Source organism: Malaclemys terrapin, chromosome 7 (assembly GCF_027887155.1).
Source record: "Malaclemys terrapin pileata isolate rMalTer1 chromosome 7, rMalTer1.hap1, whole genome shotgun sequence".
NCBI lineage: Eukaryota > Metazoa > Chordata > Testudines > Emydidae > Malaclemys > Malaclemys terrapin.
The window spans coordinates 26,352,806-26,371,151 of NC_071511.1; the positions used below are offsets into that span (position 1 = coordinate 26,352,806).

Genomic DNA, 18,346 nt, shown 5'->3' on the forward strand with positions numbered 1-18,346 from the left:
CATATCTTGTCATCTAGGAGAATCAAGCCAAATGGGAGTTGTGCAAGATTTGGCCCTTCATTAAGAATAACAATATTCAGACATTACACTTTCTTTACTGCCTGTTATAGTTGTGCAAACCTTAAAACTAAGAAATATTCCAAGTTAACTTTAAAGGAATTTGCCCACATTTCTTCTGTGTTAAATGATAGCTAAGTTTATATTTGACTGTCAGATTTCTTTACTTAATTCAGCAACATGGAAGACATCTTTCTTAACATCTGGTTTTTAATAACAGTTGACATCTGGGAGCTCTTTTTTTAATTCTTAGAATGGACTAGGAACAGTAGTGATATTGGCAGTGTATATTTTCATGCTAAAATTCCTGTCTGTTTCAATCATAATTAATTGCCACTCATTTCATTTATTTTTTGATTGAATTAAGTGCCAGAAATTTACATTACACCAGCTAGCTTAAATGTTAGGAAATTTAAAAAATTCATGTTTTTTAATTTCTAAAATATGAATGGGTAGATTTAAAATATAAGAACTTATAAAATTTTATTTGTTTCGAAATGTTAAATTGAATGAAACACATATTACATGTACATGGTATATGTTTGTCTGTCTATCTAGGTATCTGAGTATCATGTAAGAAAAAAGGCCAGGTAAAATTATATATTGTTTCGTGTTTTATCTTCCTCCCAATATTCATACATATCTAACTCCTGCATTCAGGACGAAAATCCACAGAGACAAGTGTAGCATGTGTACAAATACATATATCTCTGAGTAGAGAGATTAAGGAACATACTAAAAACCGTAATCTGCAAATAAACATACTCAGGGGAGGAACATTTCATTCTTCTGGTGCACCTTTTTACCTCAAGCCTATAATAAATGGAAAGAATACCCTTTTTTGTTAGAGCAGTATCCCAAATAGTGATTTTTTAAAATATGAGTTTATGAAAATTCCATGAGCAACTGTTACTGAGACAAGCAAAAAAACCCTACCATAATAACCTGTAAAAGAGCAAAGAAACTGGCTTATAGTATTCTAGCAATATACGGTATTTAAGGCTTGGTTAAATAATATATTTGATTGATTATATGTTAGAAAAGTATACTTCACTGAAAAGAAAATTTTGATTCCTCAGCAGTTTTTATTGTATCCTTTAACCTTACAGAATGTGAAGCTGTTTGATTATAGTAATTACTTCTTTGCTTACTTACGAGGTTTAAACTGTTTCTGCAGTAAGCGTGGATTCACATCGCGTGCAAACAATCAGCTTTTTAAAAAAATATAATCTTTTAATGTTTAATCTTATAATCCACTTTTGACACAAAGTTTTAACTGAGTGGGAAGAATGTTTTACTTCATTGTTCTTATTCTGGTTTCTATAGATGCAGATTCTCTGATATACAGAAAACTATTGTTCAGTTGTTTTTGCTGCTTAAAAGTGCAAAAAATTTTCTTTGTAACTCATGCTTTTAATAGCCAAGATCACTGTATCTTAACATGCATCAAGGTAATTAACCTTTTCTTCTTTCATTCCAATGCTAACATCTTCTCTGTGCATCTCCTAATATCTGGCACGCAGGATGATGAGGAGGGTATATGGGCATAGCCATTCCTATAAACGAAAGTTCCAGTTTTATTCTGAGGGGTGAGAAACCATCTTTTATATCTATTTCAAGTTGCAGTCTAATGTTTTAATTTTAAACTGTATTCATAGACGTGTGTCTTGAAATTTGTAACAATGTGATGTTTTCTTATGTGCCATAGGGGATTAGAATGATGTGCAATTTTTTGGAACCATGATGATTCACCCAATATAAGTTTTTGTTTTTTTCAATTTCTAGCAGTTTAATTGTTTAGGTCCAAAGTGCTCTTTTCCAAGTAATTTGCATCTACTCTTGTGGATTTCCTGTGAATAATGGATTCCTGTCACTAGTAGATAAGAATGACATCCTCTAGCAGTAAACTTTAAACTGGAGTTAACCTGCCATGTTACGTCAGCTGGAAAAGCCAATATAAGAATTCAGAATGTTTTTTTCAGATTAAAAATGAATATCTGTTGTTTAAAATACTTGGCACAGTTTAGATATTGCATCCCATAGGAATCTGATATGTTCATGTGCATGAAAAAGTGATGCTAATAAATGAAACATTATATTTTTGTGAAAATTTAAATGGAGAAGTACATGCTTGGTAAGGAAAGCTGCAATCTTCTAATACACCAATTCCATTCTGACTCAAATAATATGACAGGCGACATCCTAGGTTGTGTCCATGAAGTTTAAGAATAGAAAAATATAGCTTAATATGCTAATTATTTTGAACTATGAGTATTATACTGTCATTACTTGTCAATTATGTGTTCAATGCGTAGCCACTTGTAGGTTCTTGTCTTGTAAGTTATATTTAACATATAGTTCAAAATAGGGCAATGGCCCTATGATTAGGACATAGGGCTTGATTCTTATTTAAACTAAGGGCACTTTACACCACTCTGGCAGTATAAAGTGGCATTAATGTACATGAAAATCAGGCCCCTGGGTTTAAGTGTACAAAACATTTATAATGTAAGTGGTGCTTTACTCACTGGAACAGTTCTATTAACTTCAGTGGGAGTATTTATGGGTGCAAGGACTACTCACATGAGTAACGATTTGCAGGATCAAGCCCTTGTTGAAGTTGCCTAGATTACTTTTCTGATTGTTCTGGTATCTGTCATCCAAAAAATGGAAAAATACATGAATTAATTGTAATTTTATAAATGGATGTATAAGATTTAGTGTCTTGACTCGATGAGACTCTCATCTCCAGAATAAACATTTTCCTCATGAGAGTAATTTCTTGTTAATTGAAAGTGAATATTAATTGTACATAATGACTGTAAGGTGATATTGAATTAGTGATATTCCTATTTAATGGTTTGTGGTTTTAAAAAAAAGAAAATGTTAAAACTCCATGTCACATAGCGAAATTTAACACCCAAGGGTAGTAAAATAAAATGATTATTCTGAACAGTGTGGTACCAGTCAGCATCTGAACAAAACCAAAGTTGTTTATCAAAATACAATTAAAACCATTTTTTCTGATTCAAGTTAAAATGTTATATCATGTGTTTATATAATATACGTGTGTATAATGTGTACACACACACACTGTATAGTAACAATGCAACAGCACCTATCATACATATTCTAACTACTTCTGGTCCCAGTTTCCTCTCTTCTGCTAATAAGGGTTCTTTTTTAAAAAAAAAACTTTAGTTCTGTTTCACATGAAAATTTAGTAGAGGTCTGGGTTTTTGATGTTTTCATGTTGTGCTGTGAGTAATTAGCAAGTGCTGTTCAGCTAAAGTTGCATGTTATTTCAATAAGTTTCTTGTGTGATTTACAAGTAGCAGAGTTCTCAACTGTTTGTCAGATTCTTTTCTTCTGTCCTGGATGTGTAAAGCAGATTTTTGTTTACTTTTCAGGCACACATGTATTTCCAGTTTTAACAAAGTTTTAGTCTTGGATTTTTTTGTTCGGTTGCCAGTGTAATTTATATCATATTGTTATAATCCAGAGCACTGATAGATATCATATTTGATCTTTCTTTCCAAGTCGGCATAGGCTGGGAGTGCTGCAAAGGTAGCAAATCATACCCCTGGTGGGAGACTGTCTCACATACAAAGTGATTGCAAAGTTAATCCCATTCAGGCCTCCTGATGCAGAAGAATAATGGTTTTAGTGTGGGACCTTCGGGATAGGTTATCATAAAGTGAAAACCTCATGACATAGGCCACTTCCTAAGAGAAAAATAACTTATTGGGTATTCATTTGATAATAGGCTTTTGAAAGTAAATGGGAGTAATAATAAGGCATCTTACGTTCATTTTGTAAGGATGTGTACATGTTTGTATTTAATCCACAAACTGAGTTCAAACAAAAGAAAAATAAATAAACATTATAATCACTATGGCCATAGGAAAGAAGAAAGCTAAGAGCTTGATTCACCCATATGATCACAAGAGTATGCAATTTGACACCATTCTGCCTGCAGGGGTGTGTTCACATCAGGTAGTGTAGGAGGCATTACCATCTTCTTCCTTGCCCAGGGATTAGAATGGGGAAAGACTGTTTTAAATTCTCACGGGTTCTTCATAGGAGCTCTACTAGCTGGTGTTGCCCTAGATGGCTTAGCCTGGCCCCACCGTCTCCCTGACTAGCTCCACTCATTGTGTAGGATGTGCCAGCTAGATCCTCATATACTAGCAGAACAGGAGTTGACAGTGGCTTGACTGCAGGGGACATTTTGCCAAGTGGCCTGCAGCCTGTATTCTGTAAAGTAGATGAATCAGGCCCCTGATGATCTAGTTTATGAGAACTGGCTTCTCTTCAGTTTCTATTTAGATCTAGATTTTGTATTATCGTGATATTGAAGTTGTGGATATTGGATGTTATACCTGGACAGTGATAAGTTTCTGAAAGAAACTATGTGTTACAAGACTACCGACCAGCTTGAGTGTACCACTCAGGAAGCATAGTATTTGTAAAGCCAGTCATTTGTATACATTTATTTCGCACAAAAAGCGATTGGCATTTAGCACGATTGTGGCACTGTATTGCAAGATTTTAAAGTAATAGTCTCGTTAGAATTCATTTAAGATGTTATAGAGATAAACTGGAATGAATACTGTCCAAGATTTAGCTTTTGAAATATTGAATACATTGGGCAAAAGTATTGGGCAATAAGAGCATGTCTTGGCTCTTGGTGTGATGGATAAGGCCTAAAGTTAAGTGAATTTAATAATTAAAAAGAGTAATAATCCAAGTAAAAATGAACACTGTGGAATGTCTTATTGCTATTAAAAATAGAAATAATAAAAATGTTTTTGTTACAAAGCAATATTATAAGGGGTCTTCTTTGGCAGTCCCTCGATGCGAGGATGATGTCTTGATGTCTGCTAAAGTGATTCATTGGTGCATTTTTAAGTGGCTGAGTGCTATAATGGAAATAGCATTCATGGCAATAATTAATATTTCTGTCCAGGCTTCCAAAGTTATAAGGCAAAGATTCTCTGTCGCAGCATTGTTCCACTCCAATATTCTCTACTGAGCTCTTTCTCAGTGTACTTGAGAGCAACTTGGGAGCTATCCTAACCTAGGCTAGGTGACAATGATTCCCAAGTATCAGGGGGTAGCCGTGTTAGTCTGTATCTACAAAAACAACAAGGAGTCTGGTGGCACCTTAAAGACTAACAGATTTATTTGGGCATAAGCTTTCGTGAGTAAAAACCTCACTTCTTCGGATGCATCCGAAGAAGTGAGGTTTTTACTCACGAAAGCTTATGCCCAAATAAAAATGATTCCCAAGGGACTGTCCACCAACTGAGCATAACTGAGGCACATCTCACTCCAGCCACCTCCTCTAGATAGTGGAATAGAACTAAATGAGAAGATATGGGTGGTTTCAGCTGCATTTTTATGCACTCTGGAGCAGAGTGGTCCAATGAGTCTGGTCCATAGCATCTCATTATATAGATAAAGTAGATCTAAAAATAAGTAAAATGAACTGGGATTAGCAGAAAATATTAGTTATTCCTTCACATTTATTTCAGATTCAGATTCCACCAATGGTGAGAGATTAAAGGAATGTAGTTGTCTAATTCAACAAAAATCTAATGTTCTTTAGAATGGCTGTGAAGAATTTTACCACAGTTTTAAAAAAGTTGCTCAGAAGTAGTTCCAATGGTGATAAACCCCTAGGGGAGACATGACTATGTCAGTGGTCAATGAAGCTGATGATAACTGAGAGTGAAGGGAAGTTTACACTGTACCCAGTATTAGAGTGAACAGATGGTTTCAGCCTCCAGAATTTAAGAGCTCCCAGGAGACTCATCAATACATGGGACAAGACATACCTTAAACAGACTCCCCCTTTCCAAAGCAAAGAGTATGATACATAGAAACCAATTTTTTCAGTCAGCTGAAGTAATGTTAAACCTCAGATTCAGTATAATTTAATTCAGTTCATGTTCCCTGTAGGACATTTTTTTAGCTTCAAACTTATATCAAAAGCTAATTGTGAACATAAGAGAGAAACAAGAGACAAACAGGAATGAATGAGAGGGATATTAGTATGTCAGAGGAAAATTGAAGTTAGCATGCAGCAGTTTAACTTGAAAACACTTGGACCACAAGTATGTAGATTTCTAGGAAAAATCTTTCACCTTAGTTCTGGTAGTGCATGAGGGTTTTTTTTCCCCCACCATACTACTTAGTTATACATTTCAAACTGTAAGTTATGGGTGTAACAACTCTATTCTACCACATATTTTTGTGCATGAACAACATCTTAATAATGATCTTTTAGAGTCACATTAATTTTGATTTCAGAAACTTACATACAAAGTATATATTGCTGTTGAAAACTCTTTTCTCGGGAGCCTAAAGACATAATAATTTAATTCTTATAGCTGTAATAGAGAATAAACAAACAGCCTTTGAGTTGAAAGGGATGTTTTTTAAATGAGAGACATTTCTTTTCCTACTAAAATTAAAAGGTCTGCTTATGTGGCACAATAGGAGCTACAAGTACAGTGTGTGCATGTTGGAGTCGGAATTAAATTTGAGTTTGTCACAAAAATGGCAATTTGCAGTGATGATCTAATCATTGAATTTTCAAAATAATAAAGCCCTGGGATCAAATTTGCACTAAATTATGTAAGTGTAACTATGAGTGACTCCATCAGACTCAATGGATTTATTCCAGATTTACACCAGCATAACTGTGGGCAGAATTTGTCTCATGCAATACAAGAACATTTTTATTTTCTAAAAGCACTAGAGTAGAATACATCTTTTAGAATTGGAAACATATGCAATTTTTTTAGGATCTGATTCATAAAAAAATACAGATGTGGACATTAATATGTTTTGGCAGAGATCCTGGGCCATACCCTCAGCTGGTATAAATCAGTGTCATTCCATTGACTCCAGCTGAACGATGCAGATTTACACTGGCTGAGGATCAGGTCCCCTTTACAGCAGGATCCACGCTCAAATCAAAATGAAAAATTATGACTATGTACCTGTATCATGGCAAGGTATCAGTAAGTGAATAGTTGTAAATGAAAATCAAATATGGGAATGGTAATCTGTTTAGTCCATGGATCAACAGCTTGAAAGGTCAATATTTTTAAAAGGGAACTCTCTCTGCCTTCCTCCAACTTTATTTAACTGGGAGAATGACCACCCTGCAGCTTTAAGCAGGTTTTTTGGGGGGGTTTTTTGGGCTAGTCTGGCTGAGTGAAGGGAACAGTGCTTTATGGCTGGGGGGGGAGGCAGGGAGGAGGTGATGAAAACTGCTGCAAAAGGGGCAGAGTGGTGGCTGACTTATCCCCTGGGAATGCAGGATGTGACAAGGAGCAGCGTGGAGCTGGGAGCCTTCCTTTTTACATAGACCAAGGCTGAGGCAGGGCCCACCCTCCCGCCCTTTTAGGTGGTAAAACCAGGTTTGGTCAACATCTGCTGTGGGCATTATGCTAGCCGTCCCTTTTTTTAGGGGGGCTGGGAGGGAATTTTTCCCTTATCACCATATTGGCTTCGGTCCAGTTGGGGTTTTTTCGCCTTCCCCACAGCGGGTTTCAGGAAGGGCTCTGTTCATGCATTATCCATTTAACTCATTATTTAAGTGTAGGGTGGATGTCCAGTGCAGGTACTTCATAGGAAAGGTATACAGTGACCAGATAAATAGCTTGGAAAAGGACTTAAAAAGAGGTGTTCATTAAAGGAACGAACGGGGATCAGTTGGGAACTCCTATGATTGGTACAGCATTGAGCAACCCCCCCCCCCCATTCTTATAGCCCACCTTAACCCTCCTATGAGGCAGGGATGGATGGATGGTAAGGTCCTGGCAATGGATTCGTTGGAGGGACCTTGATTGGAAAAAGGGGGGGAGCTAGTAAAAGCCCCCCCAGGTAATTATGGAATAAACATGGGGGTTACCTGCACTGTACAGTGCTGGGCAGTCCCAGACATCTAATAATAAAGTTGCGCCCAGTTAAACCCATGTCAAATGTCTCCTGTCCTTCTTTCAGTATAGCCAGACAATTGTGGCCATCAACCCCGCCATTCTTAGTTTAACTTAGTTTTCATAGAAGGGCTAATGTATATGCATAACTCCCATTTTAGTCAATGGGAATTATTCATATGCTGCAGCTGGAGAATCAGGACCCCCAAATTTACTGCATCCTTGTTTCAAGAATTTAACAAAATGTTGCTGCAAATCAAAAGCTGTAACAAAAGAGAGGCACAGAAGAGATCTGCTGCACTATAATAGAGCTGGGCAAATAATGAATTTTTCTGTTAGCTGACAATTTTGAAAAATTAGGGCGGGGGGGGTTAATTTTGGGTCAATCCAAAAAAAGTCTCTTTCCTGCCTCCCAGAATTTTTGTCAAACCAAAAAACTAAAAAAATAAAATAAAAAAAAATCCGGTTCAATTAAGTGTTTCATTTGACCTGAAACTAAATGGTTTGTTTTAAATTTTGACCATTTTGAAAGGTTTGGGATTTTTAAAAATAAAATTAAAGGAAATTTAGAAGCAACAAGTAATTTTCAAAAAAATCAAAATGCCTGATTTCAAAAATATCAAAAAGAAATGTTTTTACCTTTCCAAAATTTTTGTAGTTTTTTCCCCCCAAACTGAACAATTCAGCAAAACTGACATGAATTCACAAAACGTTTTGGTGTTTCCACATATTTTGCTGAAAAAGTTTCAGACAAAAATTTTTGCTCAACACTAATAATAGACTCATTTCAGTTGAACTGTGAATCCATCGCTTATCTCTGAATATAAACCCTTATTTGTTATTTTTGCACATTTACCATTTGGAGCATTAAGTGTTAGAACATCATGAACTGAAAATTGCAGTTCTTAGAACAAGCCAATGCCACGCTTTTTGAATGTGAAGTTCCCATAAAGGGTATGTAAGCTGTACATGTACTCCCATTTCAGTTGGACTCTTAATTCAAATTAAAGGTTAAAAAAAATCAACAGCTCTGAGAAATAAACCTCAAGAGAATATGTTCCAAAATTTCACTTCTTAAAGTTGTTCAAAATGTTTCCAATTTTAATTCTCCATCTTTTTAAGTAGGGTCACAGTGCAGCTGCTTATAACTGAAGGTTGCAGACGAGTCTATATTCTTGTGAGCTGAGGCACTGGCAACATTTTCTTCTCATGGAATCTTCCCCAATATGTAGCTCAGTGGAAACATTAGCTTCCTTTCAGCTGAAAGGACAAGTCTAAAACTGGGGACACACTTTGGATTGAAAAGCCAAATAATTATATTTAAGAAACCCTTTTTTTAAGCTAGCAGATATCCAAAATACATAAATGTCCGCTTTTATATCATTCTGTAATATAAAAGTGGTTTCAGTAAATTCTTTAAATGTTTTGTAGACAAAAACTGCTCCTGGATTTTTTTGTGGGCAAATTTAAAAACAGTATTGGTGAACACTCATTTTTGAGCAGGTGTGAAAATAGGATGTTCCATAAACGGATGGCAAGGCAAGACATCTCCTCCTAAGACTGCAATGCCAGTTAATAGGCATTCACCACTTCAAAAAAACTCTGAGATAATTGCACTGTCAGAGTTGGGAAAGATAAATGTGCTTCTGAATGGGCCAAATCCTGTGAAATTTCCCAGGTGGTAAGGAGGAAAGCTGTATGGTTCCTCTTGTAGACTTTCCTCCAGATTCTTCCATTCGTGTCCATGGTTTGCTTTCCCTTGCAGATATCTTTCTGTCTGGCCTCTATCACTGTAATGTCTGAGCACCTCACAAAAATGAGCTAACTTATCTTAACTACATCCCTGTTTGGTCGGAAAAGTATTAATAGCTCTGATTTTACAAATTGGAAATTGAGGCACAGAGAGGTTAAGTGATTTACCCAGGAGCTCATGGACACCTTTGTACCGAAAATAGGAATTGAACTCCCATCTTCAGAGTTCATGTTTAGTTCCTTAACCACAAGACCAGTTTTTCCATAGACTAGCTTTCCTCCACATGAGCTCTGGTGGTGCATTTCCCTCTACTGGAACTGTCAACAGACACAATTTTCTTCTTTACTTAGTACTTTTTTACTTCAAAGAATGAAATTGCAGCCTTCAGTGTTAAAAGTAATAACTTTCTGTTTCCACTGATCCATCTTAGTATATTGAATGAATAACCAAAGGATGGGGGATTTTTATAATCAGCTAACTCATTTGCAGTCAAACTTTTTCTGATGCTCTTTGCCTTATAAAATATTTTCTGTTCATGTCCTTTGAACTCTTCTAGCTTTTCAAAATTCTTTGCTATTCTATGCACAAAACAGTTTTTAAACAAAGTTGCAGATTATGCTGCTGACTTTCTCTCTATTCACAGAATAGGGATTGGAATTGCAAACTTAAATGTTATATTTTTCTGTTAGTGCTATTTTATTTCCTTATTTTGATACAGAGGTAGCTGCAATAGCAGTGTTGGAACGCCTCTGGGAATATCTTGAGTCAGAATGTGGTGGAATTAACTGCTGCTTTTCTTCTTTCATTCACCTTCAACTCTGACGTAATTGCATGTTTGAGAAAAACTTCAGTATAATCCCTGCTATGTAAAACCTTTGTGATTAAAAAAGGGTGTTTCCCACTTGCCATATATTGTTTGCTTTTGGCACAAATCGACAGTAAGTGATGCTCTGAAGAATCTCTGAAGATCTAGTTCAGAGTTCACTTATTGTTCAGTTTTTTGTTGCAGAAAGTATAGTGAGATTTAGAAGTGGATGAAATAATTTCATGTAATTGACCAATAATGGGCCTGATTTTGTGGGGTGCTGAACACCTCTTTTGGGTACCTCCTCAGTACCTTGCATAACTAAGCAAAACGTTAGCATGAATGGTTATTAATTTAAGCCAAACTAGTAGTTGTGTGCGGCAGGGAATTAGGAGCAGTTTTTTTAAAAGATGGATTGAGGAGTCAGTATTTGAATCTAGATGTATCTATCTATGGGCTCTACGTAGCAGCTATCGTTCTGGTTTTCAAGGACTGAATTGGCATTAGGTTTAGACGGTGGCTTTTGTTTGAAACTGCATGAGAGTTAGGTTTTCTGAGATTGTACTGAGGTTTTGGCTACATCTAAATGGGCAAATAGGCCCATTCTATTTGTGGATCTACCTGCAATCACAACTGTAGGAATAGGTCCAGATCTGAGAGTTTGAATCCAGAAGCCCCTGAAATTTGAGAGGGTTTGTGTTCTAGATTCCAATTTTGCCTTATGTTCATTATTTACCTTCTTTAGATCAGATTGTACCAGCCTTACTCGTGTTGATTTGTACCTTACCACACAAGTTGAAATCATTGAAATCAACAGGCCTACTTCCTTAGTAAGGTACTTCTCTGCACGAGTAAAAGTGGTAGAATATGGTCCTCTAATGTAATTTTTAACTTTACTACTTTGGTGCTGATAACCCATGGAAGAGCAAGAGAGAGAGACAGAGATGGGATAGGAATGTATTGTAGGGTCACAGAGCACTCATCACTCATTAAGAAACAGACTGGCTATATGAGAAAATCTGATTGGCCAAGAAATTTGGCAGTACATGCAACTGTCCTGGTTGAGGCTTGTTAGAAACAAGATCTTTACTTTTTTTTTTTTAAACTATAAAGGCAATAACATGTTTTAAGAATTTAGGCTATATAGCAGTCTATTATGGGTGACTGAAACCACCTGGCTTTCAAAGAGCATGACTCATGACACACCTGAGGTATACAGGCATAATATAACTGCTCACTTTTCCTTTTCTATTGTTTACCAGTAAAGTGCAGCAGACATGGGAAGATAGTTGGGACTTTGCCACCTACTCATCCATGTGTGTCTATAATCCAAATAGACACAATAGGCAGATTGGCAGCCAGTACTGTAGATTTTATTCTTTGGCAGCTGTGATATGAATCAAAAATGGTGGTGTGTAGGTTTGTATTTTGTACATTTTTTTTATCTTGAGAACAGGGTGAAATTCATTCCTGGGATTAAGGCAAGTAGAAGGCCATGTGCCATTTTAGTCATCCCTAAGACTAAACAGGATTTAAATCATTCACAGGGATGAATTTCACCATTAGGTAGCGTCAAGTTCAAGCTAAGGCCAACACTTTCAAAAATAGAAATTTAAAGTTAAGCTTCTAAATATAGATTTAGGACCCAACTTCAGGTACTCATTTTTAAAATCTTGGCCCAGGAGTCACTGTGGTAAGGGAATATCTTCTCTAGAGAGACCTTAGAGTTATATAATGGAACCATCCTTCAAAGTAGGAATTGTTTGCAGTATGGGTGCAATTTTACGGCTTCTAAGCTATTAACAAGATTAAGGCAACAAGGTTTTAAAGTTTGTTTACTGGTACCTGGTAGCTATTCAGTGTCTCTGATGCCCCCTACAAGGGAAGAGAAGGAAAAGGGCTGTTTTTCAAATTAAATACAATACATAGTGTTGTATCTGATGTGACTGCAATTACAGAGATGTTCATATTCTTTTAAATCTCCTTTTTAAAAGTTCTTTCCTAGGAGCACTTTGAAGTATCACAAAGATTATGCAAATAAGGATATGTTGGAGGAAAGTAACTAATAGCCGTTGTTCACTTTTTATTTCAGTATATCAAATGGTTTGTAAATAAATGTTTTCGTGTTTGAATATTCTGTTGAGGCGGTGCTTTAGAAAAACATGTTCACTTTGAAATTAGTGTCAATAGCAGGCAAAAGCAGTGGATAAAAAGAAGGAGTTTGAGTGTATGATTGCTAGCTCTATGTTTAATTAGCTAGACAGATGTTGCTATGTAGTCTGGAGCCCAAGGGCCTTTTGGATTTGTGACTTTTTAGGTGTGCTTGTTGTTCGACTATTTTACTGGAACTTGTTTTTATGAACAAAAGGAAAATCCTTCCTGGAACTTTCCTTTGCAAGCTGGGAAAGGATTTAGGAGAACTCTTTCTCTGTTTTGTGATAGTATTTCTATTTTTATTAGAAATATCTATAGTTTTAATGTGCAACTTTCAAAGTAAGTGTGAAGTTACTTTCATCCTTGTCTGTAGAATGTCATCACTAGTATTTTTATGTCAATTCTGCTCTGGAGTGGACAAGGCAGAACTAATTTTCATTAAATGTACATAGCCCTTCAATTAGCTAAATGCACAGATTTTAAAAAAAAATTTGCATTGTGCTGTAAGTGAATGCAACACTTTACAATACTTCCCACAAACACAAAATATATGCTATGAGATCTCCAGAAGAAGGAAAATCAATAGGAAGACTGGAAAGAAACCAGTTTCTTGATATTTAGTTTTAGCTCTGCTGTGGCAAAATATATTAAACTATTAAGGTCAGACAGTAAAATTGGAGTTTTGCCATTGACTTCAGTGGGGTCAGGATTTCACCCAGCGTCTGTTAGGCAATTGCAAAAAAAAAAAAAAAATCTGTTCACAAATATAAGTATTTCCAAAGAGATTTGCACAAATAGCAGGTCTATAACCTTACTCTGGCTGTCATTAGGCAGGCATTTATGTTATCTAATCCTTATCTTATCTTTGGTATTTATATTACAGCAGTCACCCTCGTATCTAGGTGTGGAATTTTTATTATATAAATTCAATAAGTTTCTTTCTTGAAACTTGTATCATAGCAATGTAAGTCAGTAAATTCTGTCTGAACTTTGGCCTCAGCTTCTTCGGCTACAGATGAAAATATGTCTGCAAACAACCTGAAAATTTGTTTAATGAAATAAACCTTGAAGCTTCTCAATCCATTCAGCATAGAAACAACAATCACAATGCCTAGCACAATGGGCCCTGATCCCTGTTTGAGACCTGTATATGTTACATAATGCAAATTAATAATATTTTGTATAAATTGTTGTTTGGTCAGAAAGTGGAAAAGGGCATTATATTTAACCTGTCTATGAAAAATCCTTGTTTGGGAAGCTTACAAACAAAATCAGAAAATAATTGATTTTTATCTTGAATTGAGAAAATCAAATCATTTAGATGTGATGTCATCTCTAAAGCAGATCAAATATCTTAAAAATATATAGTGGATATTTGTTCAAATACATATTGGTTGTGGTTGTGTTTCTGCAATTGTGATTTCTTTCCACACATCTACTATTGAATATGTTCAGTAGCATTAACATTCCTGGAATTTTAAGCAACTATTAGTGAATATATACAGAGAGTGAATTTGGAACTTGAAGCATCAATATTTACACTGGAAGCTTGAGTCTAAGAGTTATATTAATCCAATCGGGAACAGAAACCAAACCATGTGATCTACATCTCCATCAAAAGTAACACTTTCTTGAATTTCAAATATTTAAAAAAACACAACAAGGTGCTCAAAATCTACATTCTACACACAGTCCAAAAATTATTCAGTAAATTTTGAATAACTGATACATTTGTATAAATTGCAAACTATTTATGGACAATTTGTGACCGGAATAAAGTTGAAATTTGACAAACAAATTATTAACTTTGCTGTAAGTAATTCTATGAGAAATGGAATATCCCAGGACCATTTATAATTTGCAAGCAAGTATAGAGAGAGTTTTATCAATTTGGAATAAATAAATAAATTCAACTACTCCCTGCCAGTTAAAATGCCTTTATCTCTTAAATAAAACCTTCCTTCTCCTCAACAGTCTAGTGCAGCAGATCATCTTATTCATCACTGATTTCTTCAAGGATAACTTTACATTGAGATGATTTACATACAATACTGTAATGATGAGCACAATATTGAAATATAGGATAGATGGATAGACCAATTTAGGCCATGTGATCTTGTCAAGTTCAACATAGTGAGCACTACAGTCATGACATCATTGAAGCCTATATCTTTCCCATGCAGATTTTATAATGTACCGAATTAATCTTTCTTCAAAATCATCCAGATGGGTGATAAGTGATACTATGTCCCACTTTGTTCACACTACTGATGAAGTACTCTCTCTGTTGCGATGCCAACAACTTTAGAAGAATTCCTTCTGCAGTCTCCCACTTCAATATTGTGTTGATGGAGATGGGTCTTGTTGCAGAAACACCAATTTTTACTAACCCTCCCTCAGACAATTTGTTGGTTACTCAAGCTAGCCTGTTATTCCCATTAATTCACTCTCCCATAACACAGAAAGCTCAGACTGCCTATCCTTTGTGCTCTACCTCAGCCTTACTCAGAGGCCTCTCCTGTACTGCCAGTTGCCAGCAAAATCGTTAGGCCCTCCCTCACCTGCAAATGAAGTCCCCACTTCAAAGTTTAATAAGTGTAGGTACTTGAAAATAATGTTTGGTCGATCATTGATGGTCAAGAAGTGGTTTCAGACATGCAAATGTGCTAGATTAGTTGTGCTCTGTACCTACTCAACCTGTCTTACGTACATTGGAGTTCTCCTTTCTTTTCCCCATGCCCTTTTTAGCCAGTACTCCTCCTCCAAAGAGATATTGAAGCCAGGTATAACCTGATCTATATGCCTGAAAGGTCTGATCTGCATCTAATTTTTCTGAGACTCAGTCATACTTGAAAAGAACATTAACTGAATATTTCTGCTAAAATGATCATCAGTAAAATATTTGACATTGTAAATACCAGCAGTATTGTCATTAGACTTCAGAGTTAACATAGCATTTGTATAAATGGTGACAGATTGAAGCTCTCTTACAGCTAGTATTTTGGACTCAGAGTCTGCACACTCAATATGACGGCAATGCATTGCTTCACCTTTGGCAATCTTTTTGCAGGGGAAGCTTAAATTCTGGAGAAAGTCTTCAGAAATTGATGACTCACAAAAATATCTTGGTTAGTCCCTATGTGGCCCTCTGGTAGTCCACCACAGGGATAGCATGCTTCTTAATAGATATCACCTTTTCCTCTGTACTATTGCATCTTTTCCCAAAGAGAAACAGATAGCTCCTATTTACCACATCATTAAAATACTCTCTCTTCGTAGTATGTGCAGAACTTCCTCCATAGCTATTGGTACAACCACTTATTTCTGAAGATTTTTTTGGAGGGGGGGGTCTAACAGTCAAGTACCCATATATAAATTGTATTTGTGTTCCCATTTTCTTCTCTGAGTGTCAGAACCAAGACAATTTGGAAGTGGCAAAATACCAGGTTTGGTCAAGACCCGCTGTGGGCATTGTACTAGCCGCTCCTTTCTTGTGGGGCTTGGTAGGAATTTTCCCTCACCACCAGGTTGGCGAAGGTGATTTCACCTCACCCACAGCAGGTTCAGGGGGCTTTGTTATGGTGCTTAGGGAAAGAAATTAGGGTATGATGTTGCAACTCATTATGGAGGGATAGCTCAGTGGTTTGAGCATTGGCCTGCTAAACCCAGGGTTGTGAATTCAATCCTTGAGGGGGCCATTTAGGGATTTGGGGCAAAAATCTGTCTGGGGATTGGTCCTGCTTTGAGCAGGGAGTTGGACTAGATGACTTCCTGAGGTCCCTTCCAACCCTGATATTCTATGATTCTACGGAAGTGTGGGGTGGATGTCCAGTGCAGGTACTCCAAAGGGAAGGGATACAGTGACCAGATAAATGGCTTGGAAAAGGACTTAAAGGAACAGAATGTGGTGGCGAGAGGAAGGCATTCGTGGCTCCTGTGATTGGCATAACAGGGAGCCAACCTTTGTACCCCCTTCCTTTATACCCCCACCTTAACCCTCATATGGGGGTGGTTGTAAAGTCCCAGAAATGGGTTAGCTGGGGACCATGATGGAAAAAGAGGGGGCTGGCATAAGCCCCAGGTAGCTATTGAAATGACCCTGGACTTACGTGCGCTGTACACTTTTATCACCTGCACATCTACCAATGTGATCTATGCCATCATGTGCCAGCAATGCCCCTCTGCCATGTACATTGGCCAAACCGGACAGTCTCTACGCAAAAGAATTAATGGACACAAATCTGACATCAGGAATCAAAATACTCAAAAACCAGTGGTAGAACACTTTAACCTGTCTGGTCATTCAGTGACAGACCTGTGGGTGGCTATATTACAACAGAAAAACTTCAAAAACAGACTCCAAAGAGAGACTGCTGATCTAGAATTGATATGCAAACTAGACACAATCAGCTCCGGTTTGAATAAGGACTGGGAATGGCTGAGCCATTACAAACATTGAATCTATCTCCCCTTGTAAGTATTCTCACACTTCTTATCAAACTGTTTGTACTGGGCTAGCTTGATTATCACTTCAAAAGTTTTTTTTCTCTTAATTAATTGGCCTCTCAGAGTTGGTAAGACAACTCACACCTGTTTATGCTCTCTATATGTGTGTATATATATCTCCTCAATATATGTTCCATTCTATATGCATCCGAAGAAGTGGGCTGTAGTCCACGAAAGCTTATGCTCTAATAAATTTGTTAGTCTCTAAGGTGCCACAAGTACTCCTGTTCTTTTTATCTGCTGAGTAGTCCCAGACATCTAATAATAAAGTTGCAGCCTGATTAAACCATATCCAGTGTCTCCTGTCCTTCTTTCGGTATAGCTGGACAACACCACTCTTCACTCCTCATCTAGACATCATTCCACTTTCTTTAGTTTTATTTTGCTTCTCTTTAGACAGACCAAATTGTCTAGGAGGTAAGATGTGTTCCTTCAGCACCCATAAACTCAGTCTGTGGGATATTGGGGCAGAAATTATCATTTTCCAGCAATATATTGGCCTTTTTCAGCATTAGAATACTTTTAAATGTTTGTTTACTATTTCCTCCCTAATTTCATTAGCAGTTCAGACCCAGTTTCTCTCCCACCTTTCTTGGGGGTTGCAGTTTATCATTTTCTGGTGTTAGGCTTGTTGTTTGGAGATTTGTTTAAGATGTTTCTAGAGTCATTGGAAGAAGCCTTATAATATAATGGATATCCTTTTGTCCTACTTTCTGCCAAGCGCAGCAATATTAGTTCAAAGGAAAGAAGATGGAAGAACTGAATAGCATGACACTCTGCTATTGGTTGTTTGCAGTGTTGTTGTAGTTGTGTTGGTCCCAAGATATTAGAGGCACAACATGGGTGATGTAATATCCTTTATTGGACCAACTTCTGGCTAGCAGTCCTACCATTGGGAAGCTGCCCAACCGTTTGCCATACAACTGATAATCCATTAAAGGTGTGTGTGTGTGTGTGTGTGTGTGTTAGAAAAAGATATTATTTTAAGCACAAAATAAATAATCTTCCAATGGTAATGGGTTTTCTTAGAACTGAATTTGTCAGCTGATCAGATTGCAACTAATTTGAAGAGAGGGAAGGGCTCATCTTCAGTGTGATTAAAAGAAAAAGATTTCAGAT

At 36.7% G+C, this 18,346-nt stretch overlaps 1 protein-coding gene across 2 annotated transcripts in view; it reads left to right on the plus strand.

Annotated features, from left to right (window-relative positions):
• The window catches only part of ERC2 (ELKS/RAB6-interacting/CAST family member 2), an 866,973-nt gene that overhangs the window by 689,500 nt on the left and 159,127 nt on the right, over positions 1 to 18,346 (plus strand). For both annotated transcript variants that reach the window (XR_008445768.1, XM_054035803.1), the window contains one exon: positions 1,581 to 1,646. Coding sequence is in view for 1 of the 2 variants with exons in the window: in XM_054035803.1 (XP_053891778.1) it covers positions 1,581 to 1,607 (27 nt within the window). In the remaining variant the exon portion in view is untranslated. The remainder of the gene's footprint in view (positions 1 to 1,580; positions 1,647 to 18,346) is intronic.